Raw genomic sequence first — 18,132 nt, 5'->3', positions numbered from 1 at the left:
GTTTTCCAGTTTTGATTTTTAAATATTGTTTTTTTGATTTAAAGAATATTTATTGTTCATTTTTATTTATTTCTATTGAATAAACTTCAGTTTCATACAAATCAAATTGTATTCCTTTTCTTTTTAAACTTTTTAACAACTTTTCTCCCTTTCAATTCGTTTTTTATTATTAATATTTTTATTATTAATATTGGATGAGTTTCAGTACAAAGTATCATGTTTATCTTTTTTAATCCAATTTTGAAGTTTTCTAACGCTTTCTGTAACAAATGTCTGCTCATTATCGACAGTCTGTATTCCACTTATCCTGCTTGCTAGGACCTATGGCGATGATGGCATTTTTCAGCTGACAGGCCATCTATGACGATGGTACGGGTTGGTTCTGCACAAAGTCTTCACCACTATAAACAAATTATCTGTATGAATTTCCTAACAACTTGTTAGTTGCGGCAGAGATCATATGTTGAAATCAAGGACATCATATTTCACATACACTAAATATTTAGTGTCAAGATAATTTGCTGATAACATCATGCTCTATAAGACACAAGGGGAAAACAAATGAACACACATCTAAGGCAATGGCTGAAACCTTAGAGGAAGGCATTCAGTCTGTAGTGGAATGAATAATAACATTATATGCTGTACAGAATAAACTTCTTTCCTTTAACAATTACAAGAAACCTTCCACTGATTGCCACGACTAATAATATGCTGAAAGTTCTTTGTTCAAACTCCTCAGCTTAACATTCACAGGCAACATGAATTGGAGCAAATACATTGTGGATATTGGTTGCTGCAAAGAAGGTAGGCTCTCTCTACCAGGCTAGAAAGTTGCTCACATCTGAGAGTATTCTGTATATACTCTCTACAAGGCCACCATTCATCAATGCATGGAGTACTGCTGCCACATTTAGGCTGGGGCATCTGCCATTAGTCTCTTGCTCTTAGAGTTCAAAAAAGAGTCTTCAACACTATCAAACTCCAATCTCTCTACTATTGCTGAAATGTTGCATCAAATATTTGCATGAAATGTGCTCTGACAGACTCAAGGCACTTGTACTCTCTCAACATAAATATCCTTGACTAACTCACCAAGCAGCAGAATCCTACCCTTACATTGTCGAGATACTCATTGTACTACTTCATAGTTTCTTCAGCTACACTATTAGACTTTAAAATTCACTCCTGGGCCCCTGCTTTCCTAACTCTACTGACATGCAGAAGTCCAAGTGTAATGTGAACTGCTCAACTCCTTACATAGCATCCCTGTAGATTTGGTTCCAAAGCCCTTATGTCCAAGTTGCACTGTGTCTTGTTTATGGTGAAATAACAGTTAAAAAAAAAAAAAGATAATCATTAGTAACCTCTTTTTCAGCTGGGCATTTTAATGTGTAAAATAATCCATCAATATCATGTACATTCCTTAGTGTTGACTCAAATTGTTTGCATATAGGATTTATTTTTTATCTTTTATGATAGCCTTTTTGGTTAGCGCACATGAATGGCTGGCCCTAGTGCAACTGGTATAGACAAAGTAGGAGAACTAGGTTGCTGTAAAATGCATTCTCTCATCTCTACAGTGATTAACAAATTTCTCATTTGTTTAGAGAGATATTACAAGCCTTGAAATTTATATATATATATATATATATATATATATATATATATATATTGTTACTAGTGATACAACTGCTACTCCTTTAGTAAGAAACAGGATAAAAGCATAAATCCACCAGTCATGCAACAGAAAATTATCCCATTGTCTTCAGGCCAGCTATAAGTGTAGTATCTGTTCCTGATCTTAGGGATTGTCAGTGCTACTCAGATATTTGCTTTTATCCATTCCCTACTTTGGAACAATTTATTTACTGGCCTGGTTTATTTTTGTCTAGTAACAAAATGTTTGCTGCAGTTTGACTACCTAATTGACCTGTTCAGCTGCTAATGTTGACTGAGTAAGTTAACGTTAGCAGTCAACATAACAGTGGCAACCTGATCATTGCACTCAACCAATCCTGAATCAAACCGATTCACTGCCAATACTGTTTTTGACCTTTACTTGTGTCTTTTTTAGGACAATCATAAACTAATTAATAAACAGTGCTATCAAAGTACCAAAGTTTGTCTTTTTCAGAACAATTTTCCTTTCAGTCCGTCAAGTTGTCTTTCAAACAGAATGTGACATCAATACTTAACCATCATTGTTGGAAAAGCAAGTCAGACAAACACTCAGCCCCAATGTTCACGCAACACCAACAACTGATCCTAACTATTTGCAATTGGATTTGCTTATATCCACATCAGTTGGTTATTTTTATATATTTCACAAAATTCCTTTTGTTACACAAAGGGCCTGGTCTAAGCCGGGTTGACATGCTAGTGTATAGGTGTATATACATATATGTATTTATATGGATAAAAATGTGGCACATGTCTGCGGATGGAATGTGGGGAACATGATAGCTAAATCAGAATTGTTTCAATATTTCTCACGAATGTAAACAAAAATTGTTATTGTTTGAGAAAGAATGTAGCAGTTAAAGGAATCTGGTTATGTTGGTGTTTTTAAAAGTTGACAGGAAAAAGTAACACAAAAAAGATTGGCAGATGGAGATTTGATTTGTCAACCAAGCAGACGCAACGATATACTTCTCTCTGTCGCTCTCCCACTCCTCTCTCTATCCACCATAACAGAGAAACAACAAGGAATAAAAACGGACTGTTGTTTATACCCAAATGTGTTGTTGTGTATTTGAATTCTAGAAAAAAGGTTCATAATATAACAACTCAATTTTGGTTGCCGTGACCTCTGCTTTTAAAGAAAAAAAAAAGCAAGATCGAACCAGCACCACACACGTGAAACAGGTCCTTAAAAGAAAAAAAAAAAAACAGAAAAAAAAACAAACAAAAAGAAACAAAGAACAAGCAAGAAAAAAGACCAAAGCGAGGTAAGTGACGTTCGATATTTCCCTGTGTGTTTCTGCTCTAAAAAACATATATAGGAATATATAAACTAACACAAAGACAAACAAGCTTATATGTGTATATGTGTATATGTGTATATATGAATATGTGTAGATGACATTTTGTATGCATTGAGTAACAAGAAAAAAAAATCAAATTTCGTTAAAAATTTGTGATTTTTTTTACTGTTTTGTTAAAAATTTGATTGTGATTTTTTTTCCAGTGTTTCATTGATTTCTTTCATTTAATTGCATACTGTTGAATACGTAGGTTAAAAAGATAAATAAAATAAGTATATAAAATGGAGCACGAAATTTTTAGAAGTTTCATTCAGGGTTTGACAACGGAGTTAAGGAATGCTGTTAGTTCGGTGTCAAAATCGATTAGGGGAAAATCCCTGCTTAAAAACATAAGACCATTAGAGAAGAGAGAAAATGGCGGATACAAAAGATGGAGGGAGGACTCAGAGAGATATTTTAGGGTGGTAGGAGCCTGGGATGAAGAGAAATGTCAAGCAGCTCTTCTAACAAGGGGCTTGGTTGGACAATACATTAGTACCCTGGTAGTTAGCAATGCGCATATAACATGGGAAGGGTTGGAGAGTTCCTTAGAAGAATACTATGGAATTGTCATAAACCCCAACGCGCATATAGTTGAGTTAGCTAATGTAAGACAGGGTAGCTCGGAGGGTATCCAAGACTATATGCAAAGGATACTAAGGCTAATAGAAGGAGCCTATAGTGGGATAGATTAAAAAAAGAGATAGTTACGAAACAGGGAGTAGGTTTTTTTTATAGAAGGCCTCCGAGATCGAGATGTAAAGATGGCAGTAATGAAGCACAAGCCGAGGGATCTTCAGGCGGCTTATCAAAAAGCCTTAACAGAAGTACAATGGAAGATCCGGCTTGATGCAAGCCATGAATATGAAGACGAACCCATGAAGGTTTGTCACACTAGATGGTGAATTCAAGTTAACACCATGGGTCCAGCTAGGTTCCCAAAACACGATGATAGATAGAAAAACGGGAACCAAGTAAGAAATAGGGGCCCAGCATATACAACTAGGGAAAGCGAAAGAACTAGACATAGTATAAGATGTTTCTATTGTGGTAGAGAAGGCCACATATGGAGAAAATGTAGAGAACGTATCCAGGGAAATGGAGACGTCACGTTCGTAGGACGCCCGACGAATGGAAGAGGAAATTACAGACGCTCATAATTAGTATAATGGGCGAAACAAACTCCATTACGGTTAGATTAGAAGGGGAAAATTATAGAGTTCTAGTGGATACGGGAGCAGAAGTTTCGGTAGTGAAGAGTTTTTAATGCATTGAGACAGGGTCATGAGTTAAGAAAAAAGCAATCAATTTAAGGACAGCAAATGGGTCTCCATTAAGTGTGGAAGGTATCGCACGATTAAGAATAGGAATAGGAAGCCAGTCCACACAGCCTGAATTTTTTGTGGCCCAAAATCTCACCAGAAGCCGTGATTGGCTTAGGCAAAATGGGGTGAGAATGTATTTTGATTTCGGAGCCATAATGTTAGGAAATGAGTATATAGCTTTAGAGGAAGATGCTCATATTTCAACGATAGTTAGACTGACCGAGAAAATAACGTTAAAACCACAGCATCTACATACATGCAATGCACTTGCAGGTTTTAATAACGGTCAGGGATTGGAATATGAAACAGAGCAAATAAGCAACGGATTTGTTAGTAAACTGAGTGGAATTTCAGTGACTAATGCTATAGTAAAAATTAATAAGTCTGGTAAGATTCCGTTGCTAATAATGAATAATACAAAGCAGACAGTCACTTTAAAAAGGGGTTGTCCGATAGCGAAGTGTAGTTTGGCTGGTAGCATTACTGAGATTACCATGCCAGATAAACAAAATAATAAGATCTCGGGTGAAAACTTGGAAGGAATAAATGAGGAATTCAAGTTAGAGATCACTAGGTTGCTAAAGCGGAATAGGGATTTGTTCGTTACGGAGGACAAGGATTTGGGCAGAACCAATACAGTAGAGATGCATATCGACACAGGTACGCATGAGCCCATACGTAAATGCCTGTATCAAACACCGCTAAAGCAAAGAAGGATGGTAGATTCAGCAGTAGATGAAATGATGCGGGCAGGAGTAATAGAAAGATCAAATAGCCCGTGGAGTTTTCCTATAGTATTAGTAGAAAAGAAAGATGGTAGTAAGAGATTTTGTGTAGACTTTAGAGCATTAAATAAAGTCACGAAGAAATATGCCTGAGCATTACCAGTAATTGATGATATTTTAGCATCGCTTGGGTCAGCAAAATACTTCTCGAAATTAGATTTAAAATCAGGGTACTGGCAGGTTAAGTTGAATGAGAACGATAAAGAGATAACAGCGTTCATCTGCCACTGGGGTTTATTTAATTTTAATGTGATGCCGTTCAGACTAGCGAACACCCCCGGGGTCTTCCAAGAATTAATGTCCATAGTTTTACAGGGACAGGATGAATTTGCATTACCGTATTTGGATGACATACTTATATTCTCCAATACGAAGGAAGACCATTTAAAGCACATAGATATGGTGTTAGGTAGCTTACGCAAACATAATCTCAGGTTAAAATCCACAAAGTGTGAGTTCTTTAGAAAAGAAATACAGTATCTGGGGTTCAAGGCTGGGGAGAGTGGTATGCAGCCAGACCTGGAAAAAGTCAAATCTATAAAATCGATTTCGACTCCAACCACTATGAGACAAGTAAGAGCTTTCATCGGTATGACGTCATACTATCGGCGATTCATAAAAAATTTTTCCGATATCGCTGAGCCATTAGTTCCGTTGGGATGACGCATGCCAATCTGCCTTTGATACCCTAAAAACAAAGCTCGCAGACATGGTAATACCGATAGGGACTATAGACTGTATACAGACGCCGCCAATCATTTGATTGGAGCATGTTTGTCACAGATGGTCTATGATCAGAGAGCGGGTAAAGACGTAGAAAAGCCAATTTTTTATCTCATAACACCCAGACGAGATGGTCAACGATAGAGAAGGAAGCATATGCGATAGACTCTGCCCTTAATACGTTAAACCACTACTTGCATAGTGCAACGTTCACCATCTATACAGATCATAGACCCCTAGAATATCTGTTAAACTCACCGATACAAAATAGGAAAATACAAACATGGGCTTTAAGTACGACTGGATATAATTGTACCATACAGTACCTGAAAGGGAAAGATAATGTTTGTGCAGATCTCTTGTCATGGATTCGAGTCAGGATAGTGATGATCCTCCAGTAGAGATAGATACTAGAAACTATCTAGTGAGTGCGATAAACTCGAATCTCTTTGAGCCGAAAGAGTATGCTTCATATAAAAATGCTGAGGACTCATCGGTTAAGCACAAACGACCTACGTTATCAGGTATAGATCTAATTAGGGAATAGGAATTAGATAAAGATATATTAGAATTGTAGATGCGGATAAAAAATGGTAAAATGTCCAAAGTAGAACAGAAGACATATATAGTAATGGACGAAGTCGTATATTATTTGTCACAACCTGACAACGAACCATTGATTAGATTATATGTACTATCACATCTTAGAAAAAGGGTGTTAGTACAATATCACAATGATAATGGTCACATAGGTGTGGAAAAGACGTATCACGCCATTAAACAAAAATATTTCTGGCCTGGTTTATTTAAAAAGATAAACGAATACATAGGTAAATGTATTCCATGCCAGACCAGAAATTTGAAGAAACAGCAACCTCAAATGCAGGAGTGTGATCTACCCCCATTTCCTTTTGCAAAGTTGGCATTAGATGTTTCTGGGCCCTACCCAAAGACACTTTCGGGTAACCAGTATATAGTAACTTTCATAGATATGTATAGTGGTTGGCCGGAGGCTTTTGCAGTCCACAATAAGAAAGCAGAAACTGTGGTGCATCTGTTAATTGATGAGATTTTTCCCAGATTTGGGGCATCACTTCAGCTTGTAACAGATAATGGGCCCGAAAATATAAATATGGTGATGAAGAAGGCATTAGAGGACCTTAATGTAGATCACGTAACCACATCATTTTATCACCCGCAGAGTAATGGAAAAGTTGAAAGATTGCACAGAATGATGCATGATGTGTTAGCAAAGAAGATAGGGGACAACGAACAGTCATGGGACATTTATATAAATCAAATGTTAGCGGCTGTCAGGTTTCATGTGAGCGAAACAACAAAGTTATCACCATATTATTTGCTTTATAACAGGGACGTTATTCTGCTACTAGATAATATATTGAGACCACGTAGAGTGTACTATGGTGACGAAGATCATGAGATCGCTCTACAAGAATGCATCGTTCCTTTACGTTAGTTAGAAATAATATTAAAAAAGCTAGGAAAAAGATGATAAAACTTTCAGAGAGAAAAACAAAATCAGTAGAATTTAAGATTGGTGACTTAGTTTATTACACAAACAACCAACGAAGGGAAAAACTAGACGTACGTTGGAATCCTTATTATGTAGTTATAGAAAAAACAGGTCCTGTCTTTCACAGGCTTAGAGATCAATTAATGGGCTCTGTAACTAAGGCGCATGCAGAACATCTCAGGGCAGCGTCTATTGAGGAGTGGGAGATCCCCACTACAGAGAGGCCGTTAAGGAAAACTGCATTGGCCACTCCCGAGGTATCAAGTGATTCGGAGAGTGAGTCAGAAGATACTGATTTTCCAATGCAGAAGTGTCGACATCGGCGGGAAAATTTCGATAAAGAATCTGACGTCCTGTTGATTGAGCGCCGTATCTTGAGACGTATGTCGGCAGGAAGTGTAAATGGCCTAACGGCGACATTTGAAAATGTTGCGGACGTAAGTGGCTATGAAGATAGTAAATTTCGTCCGGCAAAAGAAATCAAAATCAACACAGAAATGAACAGGAATAGTGCAGAGGCTAGGAGGGAGAATAGTGGACGAAAGAACGGGGGGGGGGGGGGGGGAGTAGGATGGGTTAAAGAAATATTCTATTTATAAATGAGGATGTTGGTAGTAGGAAAGAAAATAGGTTGTTCCTCAAAACGGGACACGTCACCTTCTCACCATCCTAATTAAAGAGAAAAAAGAAATAATTAAATGAAAAGAAAATAAATAACCCTTTCCTCCATGTAACAGACGTTGGATAACACTTTGGAAAGATAGTAGCTGCTTCTCATTTCAATCAGAGTATGTTGAAATTTTAAAGAAAGTTTAAAGAAAAAAAAGAAATTAAACTAGAGCAGAAGCACACATGATACTATCAGGTGTCATTTACCAATGTTAATTTTAAATTCCAACGTGGTTACCGTCGATGATCAAAGATCATGCATTAGAAAGAGATAATTAAAGATAATTAAAATGATGAGAAGACATTTAAAGAAATATAAAAATGTGGAGTTGTATGTGGACTCAAAGAAGAAGAGTCAGAGGAAAAGAAAGAAAGATGAGTGTTTTCTATGAAAAGACATTTAAGGAAATATAAAAATGTGAAATGGAGAAATGAATGAAACTGTATGAGGACTTGAAAAAGAGTCATTAAAAAAAAGTGGATAAAGAGAGATGATTTATTTCCTTCTATTAGACTCTAAAATGCATTAAAAAAAGAGGGGAAAAAAGAAAAACAAAACAAAACGATGTTGTATAAATGTTAAAATACTTTATCATTATCATTGTTGAAAATTGTTAACATAATTGTTGAAATGTTATATTGTTGATAAATGTTATATTGTAAGCTATGGTGGAGGAGAGAGGGGAGTGAAATGTAGGATGTTATGCATACATTTGTTAAATAGAGAGGAGGAATGTTACACAAAGGGCCTGGTCTAAGCCGGGTTGACATGCTAGTGTATAGGTGTATATACATATATGTATTTATATGGATAAAAATGTGGCACATGTCTGCGGATGGAATGTGGGGAACATGATAGCTAAATCAGAATTGTTTCAATATTTCTCACAAATGTAAACAAAATTTGTTATTGTTTGAGAAAGAATGTAGCAGTTAAAGGAATCTGGTTATGTTGATGTTTTTAAAAGTTGACAGAAAAAAGTAACACAAAAAAGATTGGCAGATGGAGATTTGATTTGTCAACCAAGCAGACGCAACGATATACTTCTCTCTGTCGCTCTCCCACTCCTCTCTCTATCCACCATAACAGAGAAACAACAAGGAATAAAAACGGACTGTTGTTTATACCCAAATGTGTTGTTGTGTATTTGAATTCTAGAAAAAAAGGTTCATAATATAACACTATGTTTCTAATCCTTCTTTGCCCACTGTTGTGTTGTCTTTGTGCCTACAAAGTTACCTGACTCAGTCTGAGTAGGTTTTATTGATATCAAGTCGAGAACACAATCAAACTGACAGAAGCTGGGTCATTTTTAAGCAGGTGATAACTAATTGGTCAAAGGTATGGTCCTGTGAAGTTCTAGGAGGTTCATCCTCTGAGGATATATATTCTCGCATTTTGAGAAAGGATTAGTTTATTACTAATCACCTCAGGTGTCCCTAACCAAGAATGCTGACAGGGTTGCTCAGGCATTTTTGATGGCCAAAATGCACACACCTTTTGTGTGCTAGCTTTTAATCTCCACCTTACGACCTTGTACTATATCTCCCAGCAGTGAGAGGGAGATAAATACCTAAACAAAAAAAGCAAGACTAAACACTGTAAGATTTTGTTTTTAAATATGGATATTTTTTCTTTTTCCTTTGATCAGTTTATAGGAAAATGAATTATGACCTTTGTTGTAGATAAAGAGTAAAAATATTGTTTCTTTTTTTTTTTATGGATGACTTTCAACATTTTGCTGGAAGATGATGGTGGTTAAGTGTTTAACAACACAAACTGACAACCTGGGTGTGCCAAGTTCAAATGCAGTTCGTTCTACAGAAACACTTTTACTTGGAATGTTGGCAACTTTCACACGGTCCCTCCCAAGTACCCAATTTATTTCTAGAAAAATTTCTGATTAGAAAAATATCAGGAAAACTAATGTCAACAATAGAATCATCTGATTCATACAATATGAATGAACATTTAGCTGAAACATTTTTTTGACATCTATATTTTATCCACATCGTCACTGCTTATTTATTTGATTGGGTTTCTGTTCAATAGAAGTAGATAACTTCTTATTTGGCAGGTGACAGATGGTAATTTGTCTAGAATGGAATGAACTCAAATAAAACATTCCTTTGCAAATCAGTCATGCAAATTAATTCATAAATCTCAAAATCTGTAGAAAGAACAACAAAAAGATAAATTAATTAAACAAAAAAAACAAGTTCTTACCTGAACTACGTTCTTGAAAGAGACATTCATTTCCAGATTGTGTTTACAAAATGCCTATAAAAAAAGAAAAGAAAACTAATTTAAGTATTTCACCATTATAAGATGTTTACTTATATTTCAATGGTAAATTACATACATGTATATTTCCATGGTTTTATCTGAACTTCTATTCAATTAAAAAATTTAAGGGTCCTTCCAAAAGTAAAGCCTCCTATTTGTTGGAAAGTTACAAAGACAGGAGTAGTACCATTAAAACAAATGACTTTTTTGTGCTCCAGAATTTATTTTTTCTACATAGTCACCACCTTTCTCAATGCACTTTTGCCAAGAATTCAATGATGTATCTCTGCTTTTGAAATATTTTCATGACATATATAGTCTCATACCGTCAACAGAGAGATTAAATTTTTAGGTCATAAATGCATAAGTTCAGTCATCATAACAATGCAATTTGCAATTCTTCTAATCCACTTGGGCAGAATAAAAAATAGGAGGCATAACTTTTGGAACGCCCCCTCATATACAGAGAACTTCCTCACGTTGGGGATAATGGAAAAAGCTAAAATTTCAGGGGCCACAAATACAACTAAAAAATTTTATTTTGTCTAGCTTCAGGATTATTATTTAAAACTTTTCCTTAAAAATGCTTTGTTATCCTGTAGTTTCTTTGCTATTGCTTATTTTGAATGACATTTATTTAAAAAAAAAAAAATACAGAAAAATCTTTATGATGTACGTACTCATCACTGAATGAAGAAATCATATTCCAAAAATCATACCAATTGATCAAGTAGGTTTTTTTTACCAAAGAAATAAAAATAAACGACTTTTAGCGATTCCAATGTGAAATATATTCAATATAAAGCTGAATTTGATCCTGATACTTTGAATTGAGTTGTCTCACCATTATTTATGTTGGATCAAAAACATGGCTGACCAAAAAACACTATATCTTGTTTAGTCATAAAATTTTATTTTTTTAGTTAAAAAAATAAACTCTGTGATCAATTTATGCGATTTTTTGACATTTTCGTTACATGACAAATATCTACATCATAAAGATGTTTTTTTTTAAGTGAAATTCTAAATAAGCACCTCTTTGTTTTAGCATTGGCTCTCAAACATTGTAGACAGGTTTTAACACAGTTATGTTTTCCATTTTTAACAAATAACTTTGTTGGTTATTTGTTAAAAATGGAAAATCCATTGGTGATGTCAGACTAAGACAAGAATCTCAAGCAATAAACAAATTCACTTGAGTTGCTTCATAAAATAGAGAAAATTTATGAATATTTTATACAGAATGGTAAAAACAAAGATTTCATAGACAAATTAATTAACATAAAATATCACATTTTATATTTGTCTTAAAGCCATGAATTAACAATTTCCTCTTCCCTGCAAGCTCTTTTCCACAGATGAGACATTGCGAGCCTGTCTCTGTTTTATTGTTATTTTCATGACAAGTGCTTGTCTGAGCTCCAATCTATGGTCCCTCCTTGCCAAACTTTATGAAAAACACTGGTCTAGCTGAAACCACTATCAATAATTGCCACCACTCTTTATCTGTGCCTAAACTTAAATGTAGATTCCATGAACAAAGTTTCTTTCTTAGAACTGCACACCTGTGGAATTATTTTCCTTTTTCCTGCTTTCCAACTGATTACAATATGGCCGTCCTCTTAAGTAATCCAATTTACCAAATTTCTACTACTTATGATTACTACGATATTGATCCATTGACTACCATATACTCATTAACTCTTATCCTCGAGTGGCTTCTTGACCTTGATAGGTGGGGACATCTTTGTAAAAAAGAAAAAAAAAAATTCAATCTTGATAGAATGTAAAAAAAAAAAAAAAAAACACAGATGAATCTTACCTGCAATCTGTTGTTCGTAAATCCATAAAAGTATGGAGCCGAGAATAAATAAAGAGAGTCTTCAGGTGGCATCGTTACATCTCCATAATAAATATAGCGCATCAGGCTGTGGAAAGCTTGATGAGAAGGCACCATTTCCCCAATAGCAATCTAGAAAGAAGACACAATTAAACAAATAACTGTTAGATCAAAATGAACTCTTTCAAGTGAGATCCCTATAGTAGCATCAGTATATCTGTGATATACTGATGCAGTCAGTAATCTAATTTACTTAGGTGTGTCTGTAAACATCATATACACATACATAAACTAAATGGTAAAGAAATACACCACTTTACATTGCGATTTGAAAAATAAAATATAATACTTCAATAATAATAATAGTAATAATAATAATGATAGTAATAATAATATTAATAATAATAATAATAATAATAACAGTAATAATAATATTAATAATAATAACAATAATAATAATAATAGTAATAATAATAGTAATAGTAATAATAATAATAATAATAGTAATAATAATAATAATAATAATAATAGTAATAATAATAATAGTAATAATAATAATAATAATAATAGTAATAATAATAATAGTAATAATAGTAATAATAATAATAATAATAATAGTAATAATAGTAATAATAATAAGAATAATATTAATAGCAATAATAATAGTAATAAAAGTAATAGTAATAATAGTAATAATAATAATAGTAATAATAATAGTAATAGTAATAATAATAATAATAGTAATAATAATAATAATAATAATAGTAATAATAATAATAATAGTAATAGTAATAATAATAATAATAATAATAATAGTAATAGTAATAATAATATTAATAATAATAATAATAGTAATAATAATGGTAATAATAATAATAGTAATAATAATAATAATAGTAATAGTAATAGTAATAATAATAGTAATAGTAATAATAATAATAGTAATAATAATAATAGTAATAGTAATAATAATAATAATAATAGTAATAATAATAATAATAATAATAATAATAGTAATAATAATAGTAATAATAATAATAGTAATAGTAATAATAATAGTAATAATAATATTAATAATAATAATAATAATAATAGTAATAATAATGGTAATAATAATAGTAATAATAATTATAATAATAATAGTAATAATAATAGTAATAATAATAGTAATAATAATAGTAATAATAGTAATAATAATAGTAATAATTATAATAATAGTAATAATAATAGTAATAATAATAGTAATAATAATAATAATAATAGTAATAATAATAATAATAATAATAATAGCAATAATAATAGTAATAGTAATAATAATAATAGCAATAGTAATAATAACAGTAAGGACAATAATGATACTAAAGGTAAAATAGAAATAAGAAAACTTTTTTTAGAAGGCTAATAACATTTATTTTATGTTGGAGTACACGTAATTATCAATGATTACCTTCCACGAATTTGAGTTGATTTACTTTTCAATTTTTGATGAGACATGGCCCTCTGAGTTGATTTACTTTTTAACTTATTTTTCTTTTTACCTGTCTTACAATTATCGTACTTCTCTATACGTAATTTATCCCGTTTTATTTTTTTTAATTAAAATATTTTTTATCTGAACTGTATTGTAAGTTTTTTTGATATTTTGAAAATTTAAAAAATTTATTGACATTTTCAAAGATTTTTTCAAGTTTGAAAATTATTTTACATATTTTTATAAATTTAAAAGAAATTTTCTTCGTATTTCATTTGCTTATATAGTGTTTTGTATATTTTTTGCCGTTATTATTTTTTCTATTCATTTTCTCTTTTATCTCCATCATATTCCCCTTATAAAATAATTTTCTTGTAATTCTAACCTGAAAAATTTTTTTGCATTTCTAATCTGAATGTTTTCAAAGTTCAAAGTCTTTTTACCTTTAAATTTGTTTAATGCTAGCTTTTTCTACTCTTCTGATGAGAAGCATTTAGCTTCAAAATGCCATGGCCTAAAGAAGTTTCTCCTTTATCTCCCTTTCTTTAACACTTATTGACTTGTCATTGTAAGAAAGTTCCCATGTAACTTTACTCTTTATCTTATTAACTTATTCTATATATGTGAATACATATAACTCCAGTAATAACTTGGGTACAACAATAACATTTTGCCTCCTATGTTTTTTTTTTTCATTCAAATGAATCAGAGGGATTGCAAACTTATGCATTCATGACATGAAAGTTCATCTTTCTGTTGCAGATATTGACTGTGTGAGACTCTCAAAAAGCAACCCCTGTCATGGACGTGTGCCAAAAAGACAGATGTTTGATTGAATTCCTGGCAAAATTGTATGGAGAATGGTGGTAACTATATAGAAAAATAAATTCTGGAACAAAAAAGGTCACTCGTTTTAATGATTCCACTCCAGTCTTCATAACTCTTCAACTTTTAAAAAAAGGTGACTTTACTTTAAGAATGACCCTCGTATATAACATTACAATGATCCTGTGGTCTGACAGTCGCAGTGCATATGTGGTCAGTTGTAATTGACATTGTGTGTGTGTGTGTGTGTGTGTGTGTGTGTGTGTGTGTGTGTGTGTGTGTGTGTGATGTTCAAAATAAGTGTTTGATTCTAGTATAAGCCATGGCTGCCTCCACTCAGTTGGGAAAAAAATTCTCATCAAAATGACAAGACAATGTATAGATTAATTAACAGTGCTTTCCAGATCAATCTGTATAACTTAATGTCAAGAATAATATTCATTTTAATACTTCCCTCCTTCTACTACCCTCCTCTAGCGTTGCCTTTTCCTGGCCTATTCGCCTTTGCCTTTCTGTATTTATTGCGTGCTTGGTTTTTTGATTTGTTTTGGTCACACCACCAGTGTTGCTCCTTCGACATAGCTAGTGTTGTTTGAGTGATTCTTAAAAATGAATATATGGAAAAGAAACTACAGTGAATTTATTTTATTTTCAATTTAAAGTATGAATTATTTTCAATTTAAACTATGAGTTATTTCATTCAAATCAATAAATCAAATGATAGCAAATAATGTTACATAATGATTCTAACACTGCATTTTTTTCTGTTTTCTTGATACTTTTTTCATCATTTATTGATTATACTACTGTAAAATTAGTTAGATGATCATCATTCGCTAAAATTCTGGCTTCATTTCAAATCTCTTCTTTGACACACGATCAAACTAACCAATCACTCATGCCCTTTTCCTAGGGGGCAACTGACCTTACCATCCACCATCAATCATACCTGTATAATGTATCACACCTACAGATTCATCTTTACACCTATATTAAAAAGAAATATGCAACAAGAAAAGGAAAAGACTAAAAAGAGTTGCCTTACTTTGACTGTATTGTCTTCTGGCATAAATGATCGGAACATGGCTTCAAAATAACTGCTCCTTGCTGCCAATATTGACTTGTGTGCTGGGAGTGGAGCACCATCCAACAGCAGAGTGATATCACAGAATTCATGGCCAACCACTTTCAAAAAGGTTTCCATATCTTTTTCTAATGTATTTGCTGGAAGATAGAAAAAGGTTTTCTAATAAAATATAAATATTGACACAAAGTTCCTTTAGATAGCTCAATAGTGCAAAACTAAAGTTATAAATACTCTTAATGCTTCACTGTTTTCTTCTTCAATGGTTACAAAATCTCATTATGTTTGTCGAAAAAGTTTGTTTATTAATCATATAAGTGTCATATTTGTGTAAAAGTTGATAAAAATGCAGAAATGCATAGGTTAAAATGATATTCCAAATGAAGTCCAGGTTCGATGAATAAAAAGTTGAAAAATGTGATACAATCCAAAGAAAATATTGATTGGTTAGATGAAGAAATGCAAATGAAATAGTTCGATGATATCAACTTTTCAACTTGTATTCCTGGTAGAATAATAAACTTCTGTAAATTCTAATTTACAGCAGTTTAAAATGAATTTATGTAATTTAAAAAAAAATTAATTAAAAAAAGACTAATACAACTAAATTAGTTATTTTTTGTATGTGAGCTCCAAAATTAAATGTATTGGTTGAAAATACTGTAAAATTGAAGTAGTTTTTTTTTGTTTATACATTGTAGATGAATTCAAACATTTGTTTCCTTATTTTTCTTAGTATTTATCATAAAAGAAATGGGATATTTTTCGCAATAAAAGAAAATCAATACTTACACAATGTACACACAATCTTCTAAAAAGGCAATAAATTATTGATAAATTAAGGACCAGGCAGAGTTTCCTTGGTCAGACCTTTTTCGAAATGCTTCTCATCTGTGGAACACATTATCACAGGAATCCTTCCTTGTCGATTACAATTTGGTGGTCTTGAAATCCAATATCAACAAATTTATTAGTACTTCCATAGTGTTCTTCATTTTTTGTCTGGCAATCATTTCTGTCTCACTTATCTTTGAGTGACTTTTGGCCTTCATAAGTGGTGAGCCAACAATAAAAAACGAAAAACTTGCATCTTCCATGCTATTAAAATGAGATTTAATTTGGTTTGGTTGTTTCCAGGTTAATTAATGCCAAATTCGGTTGTATTTGAAAGAAATGTTTTATGCTTCAAGATATTCATGTCTTCAAATATTTAATCACGAGTAGTTTGGTTGTTTTATAAAAGAAAATTACTGCCCTCATTTTGGGCTTTGCGGAACATGATTGAGTTTTACAAAAAGAAAAAAGAAAAGAAAAACAATAACATCAATGTTTAGTGTATTTTAGGTCAGGGACACCGGTATCTTCATAAAGCCTGATTTAGTAGCATCAGTACAAGTAATTTGATTTCAGTTGAATTGATAGGATTAAATAAGAAAAATAAGAAAACCTACAGTTGCAAGGCAAATAGATTTTACTAATGGTTCACTATTTACCAAAGCCAAAAGCCATTTTAGAATAAAGGTTACAGAGACTGATTTGGGTAATGGAACTACTATGAAAGGATTAAAAACTATAATGAATTCACATGACAACTCAACAGATATTTATTGACATTGGACTTGAAAATGAGCATGTTGTAGTCTGAAGGGAAACATTCCTGCAATAATGTATTTTCCACAGGTCGAAAGTTCTTTTGGAAAGATAATGTTGTGAGCAGCATTCAAAAAACAAAAAAACTTGACCATTTGATCCGTTACGTAATTTCAAACAAAAAGATGACCATAATGCTTTGACAAACAGAGCCAACTCAGCATTTGATCACTTAATTGTGTGATTGAAACGTTTCAAATTCATCTTTCGGGATGGACTACTTACAGTTATTTGGATCAGGATGTGGATCCGGCAAAGTTCTAAATTGAGGTTGATGCTTTCGGCGGATAATTTCCACCATCAGAGGTTGATCAATCGTCTCAAATTCTTTGCTCATAATAATCTGATTGTAGTTGCTTTCTTTAACTATAAACTTTAAGCAATACTCCTGAAAAAAGAAGGGAAAAGAATCAAATTATCAAAAATAGAGTGACATTCAATAGATGGCATATTGCCATTAAAGCCCATTAGACTGAATTAAAAAATAAAATTAAATGAAAATTAACAAATAAAATTAACATCTGTTATAATAATAACTATTATAGTAATAACTATAATATTTTTTATAATAATAACTATAATAATTATTATAGTAATAACGATAATAATAATTAAAATAACTATAATAATTTTTATAATAATAACTATAAAAATTATTATAATTATTATAATAACTATAATAACTATTATAGTAATAAATATAATAATTATTATAGTATTAACTATAATTATTATAACTATAATAACTATTAAAGTAGTAACTATAATTATTATAATAATAACTATAATAATTATTATAGTAATAACTATAATAATTAATAATAGCTATAATAATTATTATAGTAATAACTGTAATAATTATTATAATAATAACTATAATAATTATTATAATAATAACTATAATAATAATTAT

General features: G+C 31.9%; 1 protein-coding gene across 2 annotated transcripts in view; it reads right to left on the bottom strand.

Moving 5' to 3' along the window:
• Positions 1 to 18,132, bottom strand: part of LOC145272140 (leucine-zipper-like transcriptional regulator 1) — a 248,764-nt gene that overhangs the window by 116,530 nt on the left and 114,102 nt on the right. For both annotated transcript variants that reach the window (XM_080127025.1, XM_080127029.1), the window contains exons 17-20: positions 17,445 to 17,607; positions 15,531 to 15,709; positions 12,172 to 12,321; positions 10,290 to 10,343 (exon numbers count right to left, since the gene is read on the bottom strand). In XM_080127025.1, coding sequence (XP_079983151.1) covers positions 10,290 to 10,343; positions 12,172 to 12,321; positions 15,531 to 15,709; positions 17,445 to 17,607 — 546 coding nt within the window. The remainder of the gene's footprint in view (positions 1 to 10,289; positions 10,344 to 12,171; positions 12,322 to 15,530; positions 15,710 to 17,444; positions 17,608 to 18,132) is intronic.

This window comes from Euprymna scolopes, chromosome 1 (assembly GCF_053919585.1).
Source record: "Euprymna scolopes isolate OS-2025 chromosome 1, ASM5391958v1, whole genome shotgun sequence".
NCBI lineage: Eukaryota > Metazoa > Mollusca > Cephalopoda > Sepiida > Sepiolidae > Euprymna > Euprymna scolopes.
Note: the sequence above shows the minus strand (reverse complement) of the source record. Positions and strands in the feature narration are given on the sequence as shown.